Raw genomic sequence first — 20943 nt, 5'->3', positions numbered from 1 at the left:
CCAGCTGCAGCGCTCAGGCCCCTGCTCTGCTATGCAGCATAACACCTACAATAAAACACAACCGTCCTCGCCGCTGCGCCCCTGCCGCCACCCCGGTACGTGCCGCACATTAAAGGAACGAGTCCAGAGCACAGAAGGGAGCTCGCCGCTTCCACAACAAGGCGTCGTGTCCAACAAGGGTCGAGCACAGCCACATTTTTATTTTATTTTATTTTTTAGACAGGAGGAGAATGCTGTTTGATTAGTAGTTTATGGCGTGTTTATCATTTTTATCTCCGAGACACTCACCAGCTTGCTCTTCGGGTCTCATTGATTTAGTAGGTCTTTTCCCCTGTAGACAATGCAGAGGGTTATATTATAACCATAACTCTGCATGTTGTAGATGGGTTTCCGTTGCTGGTAATGCGCCGCTTTTGGTGCGGTGCTTGTAAAACTTCACTACAGAGCCACAGGAATTGCCAGCCTGACTCAGATGTTTGGCCCATCGAATCCAGGCTCCTGTTTCCAGCAGCAGCCAGTATCGATGATGGGTGAAAAGCAAAGCTTGCTAGGATCCCCCTCTAACCTAGAGCCGTGCTGATGGCAGTGATAACACTTGCTACCCACAGAGCTTCGCCGTGCAGAAGGGGCAGGATTATCCATGGCGCGGATGGGGAAACTGAGGCACAGGAGGGAGGCTTCCTAAATCAAGTCAACAGCAAGAGCCAGGACTCTTGTTGGCCAGGGCAGCCAGGCCCTTGGAAGAGTTGATGGAGGGCACAAGTTGAGCTCTGCAGGTGTCTGGGGCTCATCCCCCTTTGCTTTTCACCCACTCCTTCCCCTCCACAAATGAGTATTTAGCATAAGAAGAGAGGCCCGGGCAGCAGGGAGGCATTCGCGGTCCCTCGTCGGCAGCAGGGAAAAGGCAGCTGGCTGCAACCCAGCCGGGACCAGGGGACGAGGCTTTTCACATCTGGCTAAGTACTGCTAAACCCTCCGACAAGCTGCCTAATTATTACAGCACTTCTGCTGAAAAATTAGCACGCTTGGCTGACTGTGCCAGGGCAGAACTGGGGGGCAAGCAGCTGCCCCGAGGAAAGGCGTTCATGCCTGGAGCCGAAGGGGGCTTTCCCTGTGCGGGACCTACTGGGAAACTTGCTCCCCCCTGCCCATTTTGCCAGTTCGGGGCAGAACTTGGCCCGCAGGGAAGCCAACGGTGCAGCCTGCCGAGCGCCCTCGTGCCTTGCGGTTGTTGTGAGACCACAAGACATGCAGGTAGCACGGCACAAAGGGGGGTGAGCGGAGCCGGGAGCAGGTTTGCAGGCCTTGCCTTGCCCTCACCTGGCTCTCCATCCACCCGCCCGCGCTGGGGGCGCTGCCAGGGGCGTCCACGAGGGACCAGCGCGCCAGGGACAGGAGCACGCTCCCGTAGCCGAGCTCGCTGGAAGAGTCACCTCGCTGACCGCAGCAGGGTTGGGAGTAGATCGTGGCATCCTAGAAAACGAGGGTGGAAGGGAGCTCAGGAGCTCACGTCCAGTCCAACCCCTGCTCCAAGCAGGACCGGCCCCAACTCCGTCATCCCAGTCACGGGTTTGTCTACCCGGGTTTTTGCAAACCTCCAAGGATGGAGACTCCTCCACCTCTCTGGGTGACCTGTCCCAGTGTTTTACTACCTTCTAGTGAAAAAGTTCTTGCTAATATCCAACTTCCTAATTCATCATAGGCAGCCCCGATCCCCCCTGCATCAGCACAACAGCGCATTGCCTCTACCAGCGCCAGCAACGGGGACTGGCCCACAGCCCAAAGCTGACCCTGAACTCGCAAAAGTTAGTCCGGGACGTAGCAAAAGGCACCTCTGAGGGGGCGAGCGGGTGTCAGAGGAACACGTAGGACAGGCAGAAAGACGGCACGAGGAGGGCAGATGGTGCCTGTGCCTCGGAAACGATCTCAAAGCACAGTTGTATTCGGGGGGCAGCAAGCCCGAGCGTCTCGGGGTTTCGATGCGCGTGGGAAGGAGCAGGGCTGCTTTCACAAGAGCACCCCGCACCAAGCTGCCCTCGCCGCCTCGCTCCGCGGATGTCTCGGAGACCCCGACGGCAAGACGGCGACAAACAGGACGACCCGCGACTGAAGCCTCTGGATATTTCCTGGCAAATCCGACCCCCCCTCGCTCTCTCCAGCGCAGAGATGGCAGCTCCACGGCTGGTTTTGAACGTTTCTTGGCAGGCTGAAGGAGGAAAAAAAAGAGGCGTTTTGCTGAAGCCGTTGGTGAAAAGGGCTCGGCTGCAGCCAGGCCCCCAATTCCACTTCCAAATTGTAATAGTTTAAGTACCTGAAAATAAATATTTTGTCAGCTGTTGAGAATGAAGAAGTGGCTTCCAGCTCCCAGAGGGGGGAACCCTGCAGAGCGGAGCGAGGCTGAGAGCGTCTGCTGCAGGACGAGCTTCCCCGTCTCCTCCCAGCACGGGCGTCCAGACCCGCCCTGACCCCGATGGGACAGGACCACGCATCACACCTGCCCCACAGCAATTCAGGGGAAAAGCCCCTTCTGCTCAGCTAAGAAGAGCGGCTGAAGAAGATACACCCTGGCACTGAATCTGCAGAAGAGGAGACCGATGGGGATTGAATAGCAGCCTCCACCTCCCTGCAGGGGGGCTGCAAGGAGAACGACGGAGCTGGGCTGGTCTCAGTGGGGGCAGACAGGACAAGGAGCAATGGGCTCAGGCTGCAGCAAGGGACATTGAGGTTGGGTATAGGAGAAACCTCCTCACCAGGAGTGATGAAGCACTGGAATAACCCAGGGAGGCGGTACAGTCTCCATCCTTGGAGGTTTTGAAGACCCGGGTAGACAAAGCCCTGGCTGGGATGATGCAGTTGGGGCTGGTCCTGCTTGGAGCAGGGGGCTGGACTGGATGCGACTCCTGAGCTCTCTTCACACCCTCATTTTCTAGTATTATATCCCCACGTCCATCAGTAGGATTCAGAGTTAACCATCCGATGCAGCGCTGTCCACCCCGCTGCTTCACACTACCCAGGCCGTGCTCCCAGGGATTTCCGCCACACCTGTAAGGCCCAGAAACACATTTTTTTCTTCCCCCCCACCCCAATTAAATCATGAATTCTGAAGAAACCAAAGGATGGCCGATGCCAACACCATGGCCCGCCCGCACGGCGCGCACGCCAAGGAGAGGGAGATGGGAATTATCCCAGTGGCACGAATTCTTCCGGGTTTCTGGATAGGACCCGTGGTAAAATCCACGGAGGAAGGGCCCCCTCCCCAACAGCCCAATGGAAGAAGATTACAACGCAGGAGTGACCTCGGCCACCTGGGTCCTTATTACGTGGAGACTATTGAGACGCGGGCACACGACGAATGTGGGAAGACGGACACCCATCCCCTCGGACGAACAATGCTGCCCTTCCTCCCGCAATGACGGGGGCGGGAGACGGAGACCCCCTCCCCCAAAATAAACCAGAGAGCAGTTTTGCAACAGAGCTAATTGCAGCCCATGAAGGGTTAACCCCCCCAAACTCTCCTCTTGGGCTTTTCCACCAGCCACGGAGGACACGCTGCAACGCCACGAGGTGGAGGCCGGGCCCGTCAGGAAGGAAACCAGCGCGTCCAGAGTTTTGTTGTTCTAAAGACTTTTTTTTTGTTTTAATTTTATTTTACGGCTCAGGAAGGAAGCTGGAGCCTAGGCTCCGACTCCAAGAATGTCGCTTACTCATCCTTCCCTGCATTATTCCTTTTATCTCCCCCTTTCATCTACCTTACCCCAGTTCTTCCCCTCTTTCTCTGCCCTCCTGCTCTTCAGCACAGTTCATCCAAGTTTCCTTGCTTTTTTTAAACTTTGGCCACCGTCCTTTAAAACAAGCAACCGCCGCTGCGTGCGTTAAGCCAGCCTCCGCCTCTCGCCTGCACGTGGGCACTTCAGCCTTGGCAGGACCCTCCGGGGACTTCTGCAGCGTCCGTGTCCGAGCTCCTCCCAAGCAATGAGCTTGCCCTCTGCACCCTCTTGCAAGAGGAAAATGCTGCAGGGGCCCCCATGTAGGATCACAGGCAGTGAGGGCTGGAAGGGGCCTCAGGAGGTCACATCCAGTCCAACCCCTGCTCCAAGCAGGACCAGGCCCAACTACATCATCCCAGACACAGCTTTGCCTACCGGGTTCTTAAGCACCTCCAAGGATGGAGATGGCACCACCTCTTCGGAGAGCCTCCAGTGCTTCACCACCCTCTTCATGAGCAAGTTTTTCCTAATATCCAACCTCAACTTCCCTTGCTGCAATTTGAGCCCATTGCTCCTTCCATCACCTGCCCCCACTGAGACCAGCCCAGCTCCGTCCTCTTTGCAGCTCCCCTGCAGGGAGTTGGAGGCTGCTGTTCAACCCCTTCTCCGCGCGGTCAGCGAGGAGGCGTCCAAGTGAGAGCCCGGAGCCCGAAGCACGACTCCCCCCCCCCCAATCTCCTGTGGATGCAGCTGCCAGCAACGCTCACGTCACATTGGGTATTGCAGAAATGCCCAGTAAGACACGGGCCAGAAAGTTGCTATTAAAAAAGCACACTTCCATAGGCAGAGAGCAAGCTGGGGCAGAGCCCGTGCCCGGCTAAATGCCTTAGCTACTGCAGTCACGAATGCTGTTCTCCTGGGGGCCTGCTGGGATAGTCCAGCGGACGCCACCGGGAATCGCCCTCTCTCCCCCGTGCATTGGCAGCAGGGCAAGTGCTCAGCAGGGAAGAACCGGGCGATGCATTCAGATGCCCTGCCGGCCCTCATGCAATCCCACATGGGTGCAACTCTGAACCAGAGCCACCGCTGATGGCATCCCAGCGGGAGACACCCGTACGTGAACAAGCACGAGGAGCATTCAAGCTCCTTTGCTCCCTGCCAGTCCTACGTGCCGGGTCCAGTTCTGACGGTACCGGTGCAAGGTCTACTCCAGATCGACCCCAGGGCGAAAGCCTCGCTGCCCCACGACGATCCTCCAGGCACATCCCCTCTCCTAGGACTCCCGCTGACGGCAGGACATGGCATGCTAATGTGGGCAGGGGCTGTGCAACCCTGCACGACACCGATCCGCTGGCACGGCCGTCCTGGCCCCGTAACAGTGCCCCTGCGCCCACTCTATTCCAGCCTGCCCCCAGGATTTCTGCATCAGCCTTTGCAGGGCTTTCCTGCCCTCCTAAGCCAGCTCTGGGCTCTCATAGCAGACCCTGCCTTTACTCTGCAAACAAACTCCCCCTCCAGCCCGTGCCAGCCCTAGGCTCCACCACTGCCCTTCACCCTTCGACCTACGCTTCCCTGCCCACCACCACGGCTCCAAATCATGAATGAACACAGGCTGCCAGCCATCACGCAGCTGGCTTTGTAATCAGGGCCAGGATGTATACATGCACGTGCATCGTATGATACCCAGAGGAAAGGGGATGGGACAGCCACTGTGCTAGGCAGGTGGGGTAGCCACGTAGAAGCTGATGGCCCCCCCTGTCTCCGCTGCACATCTTCCTCCAAGTGGCACATCTGCTTGTATGAATTCGCACAGGCTGGGGCCTTTATCCCAGTATCACTCACTTCTCGGGGCTGCTGAGGTCGCCCATTGCTCCGGCACCCCAATAAAGCAAGCCGGTGGCTGAGCTCCCACATCGAGGCATGCTTCCCTGGAGAGGCAGGAGGCGAGTGAGCAGCAAGGGACAGCCGAGATAAATGCACAGCCTGCGATGAATCGTTGCGCCGGTGCCTGGAAGTGAAACCGCTCTGCAGCTTGGGAGGCGAGTGAGCCGAAGACGCTGGGCTCCCGCGGCCAGGTGCCTGCGGACCCAGGCTCATCGCCGGCCAGGGAGCCGCACGGTCCCTTCTGCAGGCCGGAGCTGCTTTCCAGAAGCGCGTGGCATCCTCCACAGCACGTCCCGCGCAGGACAGAGCGCAACGCAGCACTGGCAGGATCCAACCCGCTGCAAACAGAGCGGAAAAGAGTTGCAGTCCTTTCCCACCCGCACCGAGTCACGAACTGGCCTCTCGCCTGCGGCAAAACAGGGCCATTCGGATACGCCTTTCCCACCCGGCTGCCACGGTCAGCACGCCTGGGCCCGAGAGGCGCTCTGAGGAGGGTTAGGCTCTGCACCCCCCTCACGCTTCTGTCTTGTAGTCGGGCTGCAAAGCTGCTCCGTTTCCAGTGGTTTCATTCTGCTGGGGGTGGGGGATTTTCTCCAGGAGGGGTTTATAAGTCTGAGCTCAAGGAGTATTCTGATTTTCTATGTTGCTCGTATTACAGCTATACCCAAAGGCCACTTATTTTGGTCTGCAGTTGTTCATGCATGCACACACACTCATGCACACGCGCACTCATGCATGCACACGCGTGTGCACATGCTCTGAAGGGCTCCTCTTGTTCCAAAGCACTTGTCATTTAAATTGCAAAGAGGAAGGGAAGTGAAACACGGTCAGAGAGGGGAAGTGGACATGCCCAAGGTCTTCCAGCAGGTCAGTGGCAGAGCTGGGATTAAACCCCTGAAGCCCTCCAGTGTCCTGACTCCCAGCCCAGTGCCTGCCCGCGCAGCTTCCCAGCTGCATTAGAAACTTGAAATAACATTTTTTAAATGGGTCCAGGGAGGACAGCGAGGGGAGAGGAGCGGTGAGTAGGCTAAGCTACTTCCAGGACCCTCCTTGCATGCGACTGATCGCCAGAAGATCCTCTCCGCAACGACAGGTTACCCCGGGCCTCTCCGCCGTGAAGCGCGCCGGGTGCTGGACAACTGCTCATGCTCGCCAGCTTTCAGGAGCTGCGGTTTGCCGAGAGGGGCTGGGGAGGGGAGACAAGGTCAAAATCCAGCTCACAACGCGTTGTTTTGAGGAAGACGGGATAGAGAGAGAAAGAGACAGGGGTTAAATTATATTAAGCAAAGCCAACATGATCCAGATTGAAAAGCCCGGCAGACAGAAACGCAAATATGCGTTCATCCGAGAGCCGGCGTCCTGCTCTGTTTACAAGCCCAGCGCCGTTCGGAGCGGGTGGGTGCCCTCATCCCCCCGAGGGCCCTGCTTCCCTGCCCGCGGACGCCCGCGCGTTTTGGGGCGAGCGAGCGCCCAGCGCCCCCGAGAGCCTGGCCCGACGGGTCGCACGTGCTGCCCTCGCTGCCCCCCGTGCCGCGGCCTGATCCTGCAGCCCCGCAAACGCCCCCGTCCCGAGCCCGGCACCAGGGCGATGCCGGCCCGGCTCCGGCTCCATCTCCGACCCGGCCTTCTGGTTCGAGGACTCCAGCCAGCGCCGAGTTAATAAAGCCCCGCGCTCCCACGGGCACACGCGCGCGCCGACCCTCCCTTTCACGTCTGCACACAACCCTCGTATAACTTTTTACATTTTCCCTCCAAAAGAAAAGATTTCAGTGCTTTTATTTTCCCTCGTAAAAACGAGTATGTGCCGTAAGCCCGGCGCTCGCAAGCAACCCGCGAGAACAAAGCATTTTTGTGCGCTGGAGGGAGGACGTCGCGGGGAAGCAGATTCCCGTTTGGGAAACTCGAAACTGGAGGGGGCTGCTAGACCGCAGCGGCAAAACCCCGCGCCCGTGTCCCCGGCCCCGAGGAGGGGCGAGAAACAACAGAAGAGGGACTGCAAGAGCCTCTTTCCCCCCGAGCTACAACTGCTCCGGGCCACTACATCTTCCCCGTCCCGGTCCCTCGCAACCCTCTCCTTCCTTCCCCCAGCTCAGGGCCGGGCTGCCGCGCAAAACGCCTGCGTGGGGCCGGCGCCGAGCCGCGGAGAAGGATGCCTGAACGATCACAACCATCGTCAGCGTTTTAAAAAGACAAGACAACAAATGAAAAAACCCCAAGGCACAGATAGGATCAAATCCTGTGGCCCTTGCTCAGGCAAAACTCTCAAGGACTAGATCGCACCAAGCCCCACGCACATCATCCTTTCCCATCTGAGACACCCCCTGCCCGGCGCAACTGGAGTCACTCCTGATTTACACCAGCACGACTACAAGGAGATGGGCCCAAAAGGTCAGTTAGTGCACGCAGGGCACGGCCGGATCAGGTCCCGCGTGGAGGACTGGAGCCGTAAAGCAGAAAAATACTTCGACGTCCAGGCGGGGAATACACTTGTCAGGGGATCTAGCCGGAGGTTCGACGGCGCCCGTGTTATCGCGCACACCCCGACAGAGCTAACCGTCCAGCCGCAGATAGGTATGCGCGCACACACACGCACACAGATCAAAGATGCATATCTAAAACCAGGGAGAGACGCACACCCGGTCTTTCCAGGGAGCACTGCAGGCTACACCCGCACGTTTCAGGAGACGGTGAAACCCGGCCACATGTACAAGCACCCCCAGGTGCAAATACACCCAGAAAAAGCACTGAGTTGGCTTTGCACCGCCGCAAAATACCCCAGCGGCCTCCAGCTCTGCTGTCTTCTCTTGAAAACCTGAGAGAAAGGGGAGGAAAAAACCCACAGCCTGCCCAGCAGACGGAGATGAAGAAAGACTGTTACAGGGACGTGAACGGCTGGATAAAAACTGTTACCGTTCACTTTCTGTGCCTGTTTTTTCCCTTGGTCCACAAAAGTATTAATAGAAACCAGCTCTGCTCTAAGGGTAAGCTTGCATCAGAAATCCTTAATAAAAATACAGCCTAATATTATACAAATGGGTTAACTTTATTCTCTGCGCAAATACTAATATGCTGTCGTCTTTATGCAGATTTGGGGTTTTAGACGGCAATTATTTACCCCGAGCCAGTCTCGTACACAAGCGGGCAGAATCTATTTTATACCTAGAGATATTAACCAGCAGAAAGAATGGACGGGGAACCATAAAATCTGGTATAAAATACAATTATCCCATTTTTCAGCTTCCCCAGGAGGTGAGTGAAGGGGGGGGGAAATGAATTTTGCTGCTGGCGTCTGACGCAACGTGTCCGAAAGACACCAACCAGCCAACCAAGGGACGCGGACGACTTGCAGACGGCCTCAGAAGAATTTCCCTTGGGAAGAATCCCAGAAAGTCGCGGTTGTTAAAAGAGACCCCATCACGCTGCAGGCTTTCCACCCCGGGGAGCGAGCCAGGCCTCTCGACTCCTGCTCATCTGAACAGCCAAGAATGTCTTTTTCCCTTGAGGTATTTAATGGCCCAAGATGACTAGAGCAGGGGGAATTTTATTTTTTATATATATATGAGAGAGAGAGAGAGAGAGGCAGAAATGCTTATTGGCTCTCTTGCACTCTGTCTACCCCCACCCCTTGCACGCGCTCACCCCTCTGCTAGCTCCACATGCCATCAATCGCAAAACTAAGACATGCTATGGCCAACTCCTGAATTTTGCAAGTTAGCAAGTAGAATAATAAAGCAATGTTTTAACTGTCGGGGATAGTGGCTCACAAAGTGCACTTTGGTCATTTCCTTTAATAACTGTAGTTTAGCTGTAATGATTTATAATAGTTCATAATATTCTACTAACTGTACTATATTAATAATACTAATACTTTGCCCTTGTAGCACGTCTCCTGTCAGAGGATATCAAAGCACTACCAGCGGCTGTGACGTAGGTGCCATTATCCCCATTTTATAGATGGGGAAACTGAGGTTCAAAGGCTCGCCCAAGACCAGTGATTTCCGCAGCCCAAGCTCGCTGCCTTCACCGCAAGGTCAGCTTCCCCCTTTCCTAGCACGACGTGGTGAAAGCAGCTCAATCTGACGAACGGGAAATCAGTGCTCTGCAATTAAATCTGTGTGGAGGAGCAGAATTTGAACCCCCCACTGCTGGGGTGGGGTGGGTTTTTTTTCCCCAACCCCCTTTTTCTTTCTTTTTGGAGAACTATGTGGTTTGCCGATTCACCAGGCAAGTCTCGGGGTTTGTCCTGGAACGGATAACCGAGGCCCGGGCGCCCGCCTGCAGACGCGCCGCGCGAGAGAGGCCGATAAATATTTACTGCGCGTGTGCCCATCTCTCCCGCTGCAGGTGGATAAATATGACATTTGCATTTAGTGCCGCGCTCCTCGCCCGGCCGCGAGGAGCCCTTCGGCGATCCGCAGGAACCAGCGGCCGCCGGTCCAAGAGGACAGCGAGGGCACGGCTGGCATTTCCGAGACGGCCGGGTGGCAGAGGCTGTGCGTGGGGAAACATTTTGGAGGAGAAAAGAGCCCCAGCCCTCCCTCCAAACGATCAATTAAAAGCCATCCTTCTGCCAAGAGCCAGGCGAAGGCAGCAAATGACGGCTGCGAGGAAAACGGTCACCCGGATCGGTTCTGCATGACAATTGATGGGAAGGGAGGGGAAGGCAGAGGCAAGGGGGGCCGGTGGAAGAGGCAGCAGTGTCTGTTCTCCTTCCCTCACCATGGTGATTAGGCATGCCGAGTGTGCAAGACGGCCCCGAATAACAGAAAGAGAAATACAAACTGGAGACCGGCAGATCCGAGCCAGGCCAGATGGCCCTGCAGCCGGCAGGGGCTGCTCCCATCCAGCCTGTCCCCACTTTAACTGTTCAAACATTTCTTTATCCCAACAAGACAATTAAACCCAACCGCATGAAAAGGAGTCTCGGCAACAGTTTGCAGAGGGAGCAGGACAGTTGTTGCCAAAAAACACAAAAAGCAGGGGGTGGCCGGGCGCTCCGGGCGCGAGGCCGGATCCCGACTCCGCTCGTCTGCGTTTTCCCAGGGGCGAGGACAAGCAGAGCGTGGCCCCGAGTCCGCAGCATCTCCCTCTATCTGCCGCCCCATGCGTTCCCACCGCCGCTTTTGCACTCTTCCCACGCACGCTTGTACACGCTTACTCACACCCCACCCCCCGCACTGTGGGGGGGGTGTAACCGTTCCACTTAATTCAGCTGATTATTTCATGAGCAGTTTTAAGCGCTCAAATCTGGCACCGTCACGGAGGGTTGTGAACAACGCGCCGTCATTTTTTATCTTGACCCCGAGTTTTACCTCCGCGGAGGGGGTGGGGGGCATTACAACAGCACGGTTCGTTCAGCAGCACGTCCCCCCGCCCCACCCCACCGATCCCCATTGTTCTGCTAGGGACTAATTGGAAAAGGAGGGACACGCACACGGGCACACACACGTATTGCAGGTCCTGACACAAGCACAGCCGTGCACATGCCCACCGAGGGGAGACCCTGCTCTGGCGTGTGACCCGCTCTCAGTGCCGCCTTTTGTTTCACTTTGGAAAACGAGCCAAAAATTACAACTCTCATCATCATTACACTTAGCGCCGAGACAGCCACCGACGCAGCCGGAGCTCTGGAGAGAAACTTCAAGATGTTTGTTTCAAAGACTCGGGCCAAAAAACCCCCAAGCCCCCCGTGCTTTAGAGACACTCGTGAAAATCTGCAACTGGAGCAAGCAGCTCACTTCCTGCCGCGGCTCGCAGTTGCAACGGCAGCAGGGGAAGCGGAGGCCGGGGCGAACGGCGATCAGCGTGACACTCGGATCGTTTTTTAATGTCCTGGTAAAATAAAAGAGCATAAGTCAACGACCGCGGCCGCTTTAGATGGGACTTGTCGGAGGCGAGCAAAGCTCTCCAAACGCTACCAAAATAAGCGCTTCCCTCGGGACGGTCGGCTGCTTCGGGAGGTCTCCGCGCAGATGGGGAAACTGAGGCCGGAGAGGCATGGCCCGCCGAAACCAGAGGCAGTTGCAGAGCCGAGGAGGAGAGGGGAGCCGCTGCCTTGACTCGTGCTTCGAACGCTTGGCCACGTCTCCCCGACAATGCAAGGAAAACGCGGCTTGCTGCTAAGGGTTTACCACGCCAGAGCAAACCGCCGCGCGCGGTCCCCGGCCGTGGGTGCCAGGCAGCGCCCGGGGGCATCCCGAGCCAGCGGCGGGCGGCGCGGAGAGCTGCGGCCCGGGCTCTGCCTGCGCGGAAGGGGACGCCATGGTGACTGTCTGCGGGGAGCCATCAGGGCAGGTTTTATTAGAGAGCGGCGAGCGAAGCAGGGAATCTTTTTTTTTTTTTTCCTTTCCAAGGGGGATTACAGGCATGCATCGCACACGGGGACATAACATTTATTTCCACTCCTGCTAATGAGGGTACATTTATTTAAAGAGCCCCATGAAATGTGCTTGTCAGAGCCCGCAGCGCGCACTATCCAAGAAACACCTCCGCCGCCCCACAAACGTCATTCTCTTCCCCGGCGAGCGCCTAAGCCAGCCGGCCCCGGCCAATGCAGGTGTCTACACAGACAGCCACATCGCGTGGCGTGGCGTGGCATGGCGTGGCGTGCGTCCCTTCCCCACCTCCCCGGGGCTGGCACGCTGCAGCCACCCCCCTCAAAAAACTACCCCCAACTGATTGATCAATAAGTGAACACAAGCACACGCTGTGCAGCTCAGGACTAACACCCCTCGCTCCGCTCGAGGGCTGGCTCGCCGACGGGCGGCCGCGCCGCACGCGACGTCCCAGCTGCACCGCGGCACGGCGCCGGGCCCACGTCTGGGCATCACGAGGCCAGATCCTGATCTCTCATGTGCCAGTGCAAATCCCAAGCAACTCCACTAAAAGCCAATGGGTTTGGCCTGGATTCGCAGGGAAGCAGCTAAGAGGAGGAACTGGCGTGACGAGGCGCGTGCTCCGTCACTCCTGCAAACGCTGCCGGGAACGCATCCGGGTCCGAGCCCAGCCGGCTCCGCGACGGCCGCTCTGTAGTTACGGCTCGGCACGCTTTCCATCAGCCAACCCGCTTTCCAGGGGTTTTAAAACTCCAGCGCACTGCCGGCTTTTTCTTAAAAGGAAAGTTTCTTGGAAAATGGTCCCCAAAGTCATAAGGACGCATAAAAATATTCCAAACGACCGCTTAAAATGGGGGGGGGGGTTTGTAGTGGTGCACAGCACGTAAGTAATGCAATCAGAGTTATACGCCTATCGCACTGTATTTTTCAGGATCATGAAAGGGAGCGGACAAGCGAGCAGCTGAACCCTGCAATTCTGAAGGGCATCTATTGGACACATGAAAGCTTAACTGATGCAGTTCAGGTTTCCTACGCCCACCTATATAATTTTCCCTGGAAGCCTGTCTGCAGAGGCATTTACCTCGCTCAGGGAAAGGATCCACGTTTCACCAGGAGTTACACACATTGTTTACGCAAGGAAGCCAGGAAACTGCTTGAGGGGCAAAGTTCAGAAAAAAATTTTAAAGACCTTTAAATACATATTGACACACGGGTATAAAAACCCCCTCCAAATACAGACTTCACTCTCACACCAGAAGTGCCCCGCTTCGGTCCTGCCACCCTCAGCCCCTTCTGGGAGCAACATTTTGCTTCCTAAAACCCTCCACTGAGGCTCCCCAGGGTGGCATGGCGCTATCCGGCCCCTGGCGCGGGAAACGCACCCAAAGTGCACCCACAAAACCCCGCGGGGCGGAGGATGGAGGGGAAGGCTGAGCGCGCTTCGGTTGTCTCGCCGCTGATTCAAGAACTTTAATCATAATGAAACGCACTGCTGGGCATCTAAAGAGCGTGCGTGCCCTATTATCAATGATTATCCTAACAACCAGCTTTCAAATCTGGACTAGCAGGGGGGCACATTGAGGGAGGGTTAAAAAATGAATCAAAGCATGAGGAATGGGGGGGGAAAAAAAATCCAGGTTTCCCCCCACTTTAGTTCAGCCCGCACACCATCCTGCCGGCTGCGACGCCAGGACTCCTGCTCTGCTGTTAAGCTGGTCATTTTAACCATTTTCTCTCTCTCTTAAAGGAAGAGAGCGGCGAGGGGAGGGGAGGCAAGACGCTTTTCACCTCTTCACAAGTTTACAAAGCAACCTGCAAAGTTTTTATTCTGCCTCTCTCGGGGCAAGCCCAGCACACGCCGGCCGGCGCAGGACTTCATTTCATCGTGCAGCCCCCGCATGCGGGATGCCGTGCCGGCAAGGCTGCGGGCTCCCCTTCCCGACGGGAGCACGTGCGCGTCCGTCAGTCCACGGCACGCGGTCTAATTCCTTGCACGGATTCACTCCTTCAAACTGCTTATCTGACAGGATTTTGCTAGCGAGAGACAGCGAGTGACACGCTCTAAATTCATTTAGCTCGCGGACCTGCTCTTCCGTCGTTATCTCCCCGAGTATTCATCGGAGCAGGCTTCATTTCCATGCCTAGTTTGTACTGATAAAGGGGAGAGATCCATAAAACACTCACGAAGGATGTCTCCGATTGCACGATACTGCCAGGGACCGTGCTCTCCCCCCCCCCCCCCCAAAACTCAATGCACATTTCCACCATACACACACGCACGCGTGTGCACTTCCACCTCCAGCGCTTGTGCCGTATGGAAAGCCACAACGAGGAGACCTGGAACAATGACGGCGGCTGCGAGGCACGGAGGGTAATCTGGGGGCGACGAAGGGGGTCCGAGGGAGAAGAGCGCGCGAGGAACGCCCGGGCTCCTCTCTCGGTGGGAATCGTCCCACCCTCGCGAACGCTGACATAAAAGACACACTCGCAGCATATTTCAAAACCAAAGCGCGATGGATTTACAAGGCAGGTTGATTTTATGATGACTTTTATTGAAAAGGTACGCTGGGTTTAGGCAGATGCCTTTTAGCGCCGGTAAGTTAACACAGTGCCTAATTCAAGGAGACAGCCTGAGGAAGCAGTGCCGACAGGGGAGAGCGAGCCACAATGTCTCTATTACTCTCCTCGGCATCGTAAAGAGGAGAAGAAAAATCATCTCGGAAGGGGGAGAGGGGAAGGCGTGCTGCAGGTTTCTGTGCTGCGCGTCCGTCCGGGTATATACAGAGATACAGATAATATTATTGAACGGGCAACAAGGAGAACGTCCACCAGAACAAACAAAGCAGCCCAGGTAAAAACAATCCCCCCCGGCAGCTGCCCGGCGCATCTGGGCTCCGGCTAAACGCTGCCGTGTCCGATTGCCGTCGGCGGGGCTTTGCCGCTCTGCCTTCCCCCGACCGGGTCAGCCAAACCCGCCAGCCTGGCACGCGGGGAGGGCAGCGGGGCAGCTCTTCCCGGCTGCACGGGAGACCGCGCCAGGAACAAGCCGGCCGGAGAGCAAAGACACGACGGCGTTTTGCCGCGGCCGGGCTAGCTCCCATTCAATCACGGGGCTGGGAAAGGGCGGATCACCTTTCACCGGTCATTTGAAGGGGGGAAAGAGAGAGAAGAGGAAGTGCACGGCCTATTTCAGGAGCCAATTTATTGAATCAGAACGGCACACTCTGCCGTCTCTCTCCGGGAGAGACCCCGATGCCAGAAACGCTCTTCGACTGAATACAGAACGAGGTCCCTTTGCAAAGTCCGAGGCATTAGACGCAAGAACTGCACGCGTTTGCACAATCAAGCTCCCCGACCAGTTCCTAGTTGTGCACCCCACCGTGCCCATGCACATGCACGCCGGAGGCTCTCTCCCTGCTTCTGCCTGGGTTTAAACGTCCCCCTTGAGAAACACAGAGCACAGGGAGCAGGGCCTCCTCCGAACACACCTTGCCCCACAACCCAGCAACGTCCGCCGGGGGTGGGGAAAGGCAAGGCAACTTGTTATGCTGCAGCTCGGCCCGCAGAACCGCCGCTTCGCAGAGCAACACACCTGTCGGGCGCCCGGCTCGGCCGAAAGAGGTAGCGGGGGTACTTACATCTGTCGTTCCGGTCTTCGGGGCTGGACGAGGTCTCCCGGTCAGATATGAGGCCCGAGACGGCGAAGATCTTTTTCCCCGTGTCGTCGACTTTGAGCGACCCGGGGGAGCTGGAGGGGAGCTGCGTGCCAAACTCGTACTCCTTGCCCTCGGCATCCGAGAAGCGCAGGTGGGGCGAGTCGGTGTCGTGGCAGTTTTTCAGGCGCTTGGCCGGGGTGAAGGCCGACTGGTAGCTCTCCCGGTCCTCGGTGGAAGCAAAGGGGCGGAAGGCGCCAACGCCGCTGTGGTTCAACATGCTGATCGGGGTGCAGTCCAGGTTGGGGGGCGCAAACTGGGGGTGGAGGTGCAGCAAGGAAGGGGGAAAGTCACGGTTCGCAAAGGCACCGGGCACCCCACCCTGCCGGTGATACATGGAGGCAAACGTGTAGGAGCCATTGGTAAAGGGGATGTGCACGTCTTTATCCACCGACACCGGGACGCCGAAGGGCCTCGGCTGCTGGCAGGGGATGGACGCGTCGCGGCTGGCTTCGGCGGTGGAGGCGAGGACCATCAGCGCCGGAGACGCCAGCGGGTTGGGAAGATAGGACGAGTTCTCCATCTTGAAGGCTGCCCGGTGTAAGTCCATTGGAGTCTCTTGGCTCAGCAGGGTCACAGAGGGAACGATCTTCCCCGGCAGGAAAGCGAAGCGACGCCTGGACGCAGAGCGGGGAAGTCACTGGGGCATCATCACGGCACCCAACCTGCAGAGAGACACCAGGGAAGAGAAAGCACAAGCGGTCAGGCCTCCGCACGCCCCTCTCCCCGGCGCAGCAGGCCACGCGCCCTCGCCCCAACTGGCCAGCAACGCGCCACTGTGCTCATTCAGGGAAAATCAATAGACAACTTCACACCCGGCTGGAACCGACAGCAGCCCCCCGCACCGCGGGGGTGCAACCCAAAAGGGGCAAGCCGCGGGCCAAAAATATCCTACCCCGGAAATTAATACAGACGAGTCTGTTTGGAATAGCCGGATCCACGCATGCCAACCACCTCCGGGCAATCGCAAATGAAGATATCATTCGTCAGGAAACCCGATTACAATTGTACAGATATGCACACGCAGAATTACAATGCAAGTGCACATGCCCAGGCACAGCAGTGAATTTACCATTTGCACGCACACACTCCCACGTAAGAACAAACACTCTGTTGTGCGGATCGGCGCAAACACACGAGTGTTTCTGCAGCACGCCATGCCTCTGGCGTGTGTGTAATACATCCATATTTACACACACACACACACACACACACGTAGAGGCATGCCCACACACAAGAAGGGCGTGCATTTTCTGTGCATGTAGAGAACATCTCTCTGGCATGTGTGCAATACATCCATATTTATGCACACACATGTAGATGCGTGCCCACAGACAAAGAAGGGCATGATTTGCCATGCATGTACAGAACATACTTCTGGTACGTGTGTAATAGATCCATATTTACACACACACACACACACGTAGATACATGCCCACACACAAAGAAGGGCATGATTTGCCATGCATGTAGAGAACATACTTCTGGTATGTGTGTAAACAGATCCATATTTACACACACACACACACGTAGATGCATGCCCACACACCAAGAAGGGCATGCATTTTCTGTGCACAAATAAAGCGTGCCTCTGGCACATGTGCAATGCATCCATATTTACATACATGTAGATGCATGCCCACACACAAACAAGGGTGCGCATTTTCTGTGCATATACAGAACATGCCTCTGACACGTGCAGTTCACCCATATTTACACGCGCACACACACACAAAGAAAGGCGTGCGTTTGCCGTGCACATACAGAACATGCGTGGCGATACAGGCATACACTTTCTTTAAAAAAAAAAAAAAAAAAAAGCCAAGCAGGGACAGAGACTTCATCAATAAAGTGCCTGGCGTCTCTGACAATATTTAAAATCATAATGGGTGCCTCTGCCATCTGATCTCTGCGAGCGTCTGCCTTTCGGGTCGGGGACGGCGGAGAACGGATCAGTAATTTTAGTTCCTAATGCACTCGCTCTTAAGTAGATTTGTAAACTGCCCTGGACGTGCCATTAACATTTACAGGGAAATGTTAACAAAATTTCTGGCTTGCTTCCTCCCGGGCCTCGGAGCTTGGCTAGCGCCGCCCAGCCAGCCACAAGCCCCTCGAAGAGAGCCACGGAAATCATCCTCCCGTCCGCGGCTCCGAGCTCAGCTTGGGTTTTTGTTTTGCTTTTTCTCCCCACAGCAACCCCGGGGTCTTTTCTTTCCAGCTTCCGCTGCCTACTATTCAGGCCCCGGGACCCAGCTTAAAATACAAGGACCATAACTTTGAAACAATATACTAGCCTGCCCGAGCTCAAAGGGCCACGAAAATCATATAATCATAAAAAGCTGTTACAAATTGTGTCTCTTAAATCCAGAGGGTCAAACATCTCAAATAAAACTTACTGAAAGAGCGTCTGCCTAACGGAGTGCCTTTTGTACTGCATGAATGAGGGAGCCGAGGCTCGCAAATCGCATGAAACCCGGTCTGGAGCCGTAACGCAGTCCAACGGCAACGTTCCCTTTCTCCCATCCTGTACCCAGACGCGGCACTGACTGTTATTAATTGTGAAGATGAGTGGACATCATCTCTCCGCTTCCTCATTTGGCACCCTTCCTTATAGACATCATTGCTAAATTACCAGATTATGTATCTCACATTAACGGATCTGCTCTCTTCCAAATTTTAAATAACTTTCCTGTCAAGTTGCAGCCAGCAAGAGCGCGCGGGGGGGAGATGGCGAGGGCAGGCGATCCAGGGCACGCTTGTTTTGCTGCTTTCAGCAAGGCTGAACGACGCGGACACAAAAACCCCCGGAGGTCAGGAAATTGCATCCGCCGGCAAATTTCAGGGCCCCCCCCCGCTTATTTTACACGGCTGCTAAAAAAAAAAAAAAGTCTCAAAAGACACGTATGTAAATAAATAACCGCTGACACCGAAATAAACCGTCATTAATATGTAAGCGGGGCTGGGAGATCATGGGAAAATATGGTTTTGCGAGGGGGGGGGCGGGGGAAGAGAGCGTCCCCACCACCTCCTCCCTGCTCCCTTTCTATTTTTACTTGTGCCATCACCTCATTACGTTAAATGTATTTCATAAATTAGTAATCTGGCCGCAACACTTGACACTCCTGTAGGATATTGTGAATCACTCTGGCCGCTTTATTCGTTTGCAAACTTCATTACGCGGGGAATAAATCAACACATTACAATATCTCACCCAGCCAAATTTAATTTTTTTAAAACTCCTACTTCCTTTTTAGTTCTCTCTCGCGCTCTCTCGCCGTCCCCCCCATTAGCAACGTGTACAGATGAGGCTGCGGCGGACCAGTCATTATGAAAATCTATAGTTAATACACTCCCAATGTCAAAATGTCAGGGGTTTAAATACAGAACCCAAAATAAGAAAACTAACTGACCTTCTTAATTAAAAAAATATGGATCGCGGGATAATCAGCTTGATGGAACATTTGGGTGACCAGAAGGCAGCGGGGACGGAGAAAGTAACTGCTACTTTTCTGCTTCTATGCTGATTTTTTTTAATTTAGCACCCCGTGCAAATCCAGATTAAAATAACTCCAGCTATTGATCCGAGCAGTGGAATTGACATTAATTTTAGTTCACTTCTCACTTTGCAAAGGGATCAATAGGAAGTAATAACAGCTGACATGCCCGCTGAAAGGAGGAGAAAAGACGGGCTGGAGACAGAAATCGAAAAGCAACCAAATAAATCAGCAGCTACTTTTCCACGGCATCAGACAAACTCCAAACAGATTGCAAAAAGTCTTTGTTGAATTAACTAAACAAGGGGTAGAGGGAGTAGGGGGTGGAGATCAATCTATGAAGCTACGAAAACTGTCTGCCAGGCGCCGAGGCTGAGAGAGAGAGAGACCGAGAAACACCGTTTTAAGTTTTCAAATGCACCTCTTGCCGGCTGGGTTTTTCCTCCCTTTCGGGGGGACCTCGGGGCGCGGGCGCACACGCGTCCCCCGCGCGCTTCGGTTCAACAAGCCGAACTGCATCGGCAGCTAGATCTGCAGCATTAAATAGGATTTCCGCGGAGCGAGGTTTCTCTCCCTGCCCGCCCGCCCGAGCACAAGTTGCGGCGGAGACCGCGGGCTGCGCTCTGGGTCCGCCGAGCCGCGCGGGCGGGCGGGGAGGGGAGCGGGCCGTGCCCCGGGCGCGCAGCACCCCGCGACAAGGACAAGTCCGCGGAGGGAGGCGGCGGCGGCCCCGGCGCAAGCCCGGCAAGCCTCCCGCCGCCGCCGCCGCACACAACAGGTTGCATTTGCGCGGTCTCCCGCCCCGCGGGGCACGACCCCGCAACGAAAGCGGCGGCGCGGACGCCCGCGGATCGGGCCCCGCATCCCGCCGCCGCCGCCGCCGCCGCCGCCCCGGGGCCGGATCCCGCCGCCGCGCCGCGCCGCGCCGAGCTGCCGCGCGAGAGCGGCGCCCGCCACGCGGCCCTCGCGCAACTTCCCGCGCGCGCGGGGGGAGCAGGTGCGGGCTCGGCCGGCCGCAGCCCGAGACCCGCGCCCGCCCCGAGCAAAACTTTTGCCGAGCGGCGCGGCGCGGCGCCCGCCCCGGGCAGCCCCGCACCTGACGCCGCCGCGGCCGGTACTCACCGCGCGGAGGTGCGGGGCGCGCGGCGGCGAGAGCGGGAGCCGCGCTGCCTCCCCGCGCCGGCTCTAATCAGCGACTGAGCCTCCACTCGCCCAGGGATCCCGGCTCCGCGCACACAGCCCGGCGGAGCACGAATACATTAGGGGACGAGGAGCATGGGAAATGGAGTCCCGGCCTGCCGCCCACCCCGCCCGCCCGCCCGCCCGCACCCCCGAGCGGCCCCGCCGGCTGCCCCGGGCCTGCGCGCGCGCGGGCGGGCGGGGGCGGGCGCACGGCGGGGCGGCGGGGGAGCCTCGCTCGGGGGCGCGGGGCGGCGGCCGCACTAGACGTGACCCCCCCGCCCGCCCGCCCGCGGTTCCGAGTCAGATGCTGATGGGGGGGGGGCTGCCTTCTCTGCCCCGCAAAGTTGTGTGGGAGACTGCCCGCCCAGGCCGACGACAGGCGGAGGACGAGCCTCCCCTTCTGCTAGGGCGGCTGGTCTGGGAAGGCGCCCGGGGCGGCGGGCCCAGCCTGGGGGCGGGGGCCCCGGCGGCGGGCCGTCCGCCTTGTGAGCTCCCCCGGTCCGGAAGCCGGGGGGGAACTCAGGCCCCCGAGCCCCCTGCGATTGCCATACCCGCGCACGCGGTCCTCACATGCGGCAGCATCCCTCGCCACAGTGTCACGCCTATAAGCATATTTGCCCGTGCACAC

General features: G+C 57.0%; 1 protein-coding gene across 5 annotated transcripts in view; it reads right to left on the bottom strand.

Moving 5' to 3' along the window:
* Positions 1–20556, bottom strand: part of RNF220 (ring finger protein 220) — a 225998-nt gene extending 205442 nt beyond the window's left edge. The window contains exons 1-2 of one of the 5 annotated variants that reach the window (XM_090048411.1): positions 20256–20556; positions 15565–16304 (exon numbers count right to left, since the gene is read on the bottom strand). In XM_090048411.1, the coding sequence (XP_089904537.1) occupies positions 15565–16189 (625 nt within the window). In that variant the 5' untranslated portion in view covers positions 16190–16304; positions 20256–20556. The remainder of the gene's footprint in view (positions 1–15564; positions 16305–20255) is intronic. The other 4 variants (XM_090048412.1, XM_090048415.1, XM_090048413.1 and 1 more) reach the window with 4 other exon arrangements.
* Between the last annotated feature and the right edge of the window lie 387 nt (positions 20557–20943).

This window comes from Crocodylus siamensis, chromosome 5 (assembly GCF_052110815.1).
Source record: "Crocodylus siamensis isolate JL-2025a chromosome 5, ASM5211081v1, whole genome shotgun sequence".
Taxonomy (NCBI): domain Eukaryota; kingdom Metazoa; phylum Chordata; order Crocodylia; family Crocodylidae; genus Crocodylus; species Crocodylus siamensis.
Note: the sequence above shows the minus strand (reverse complement) of the source record. Positions and strands in the feature narration are given on the sequence as shown.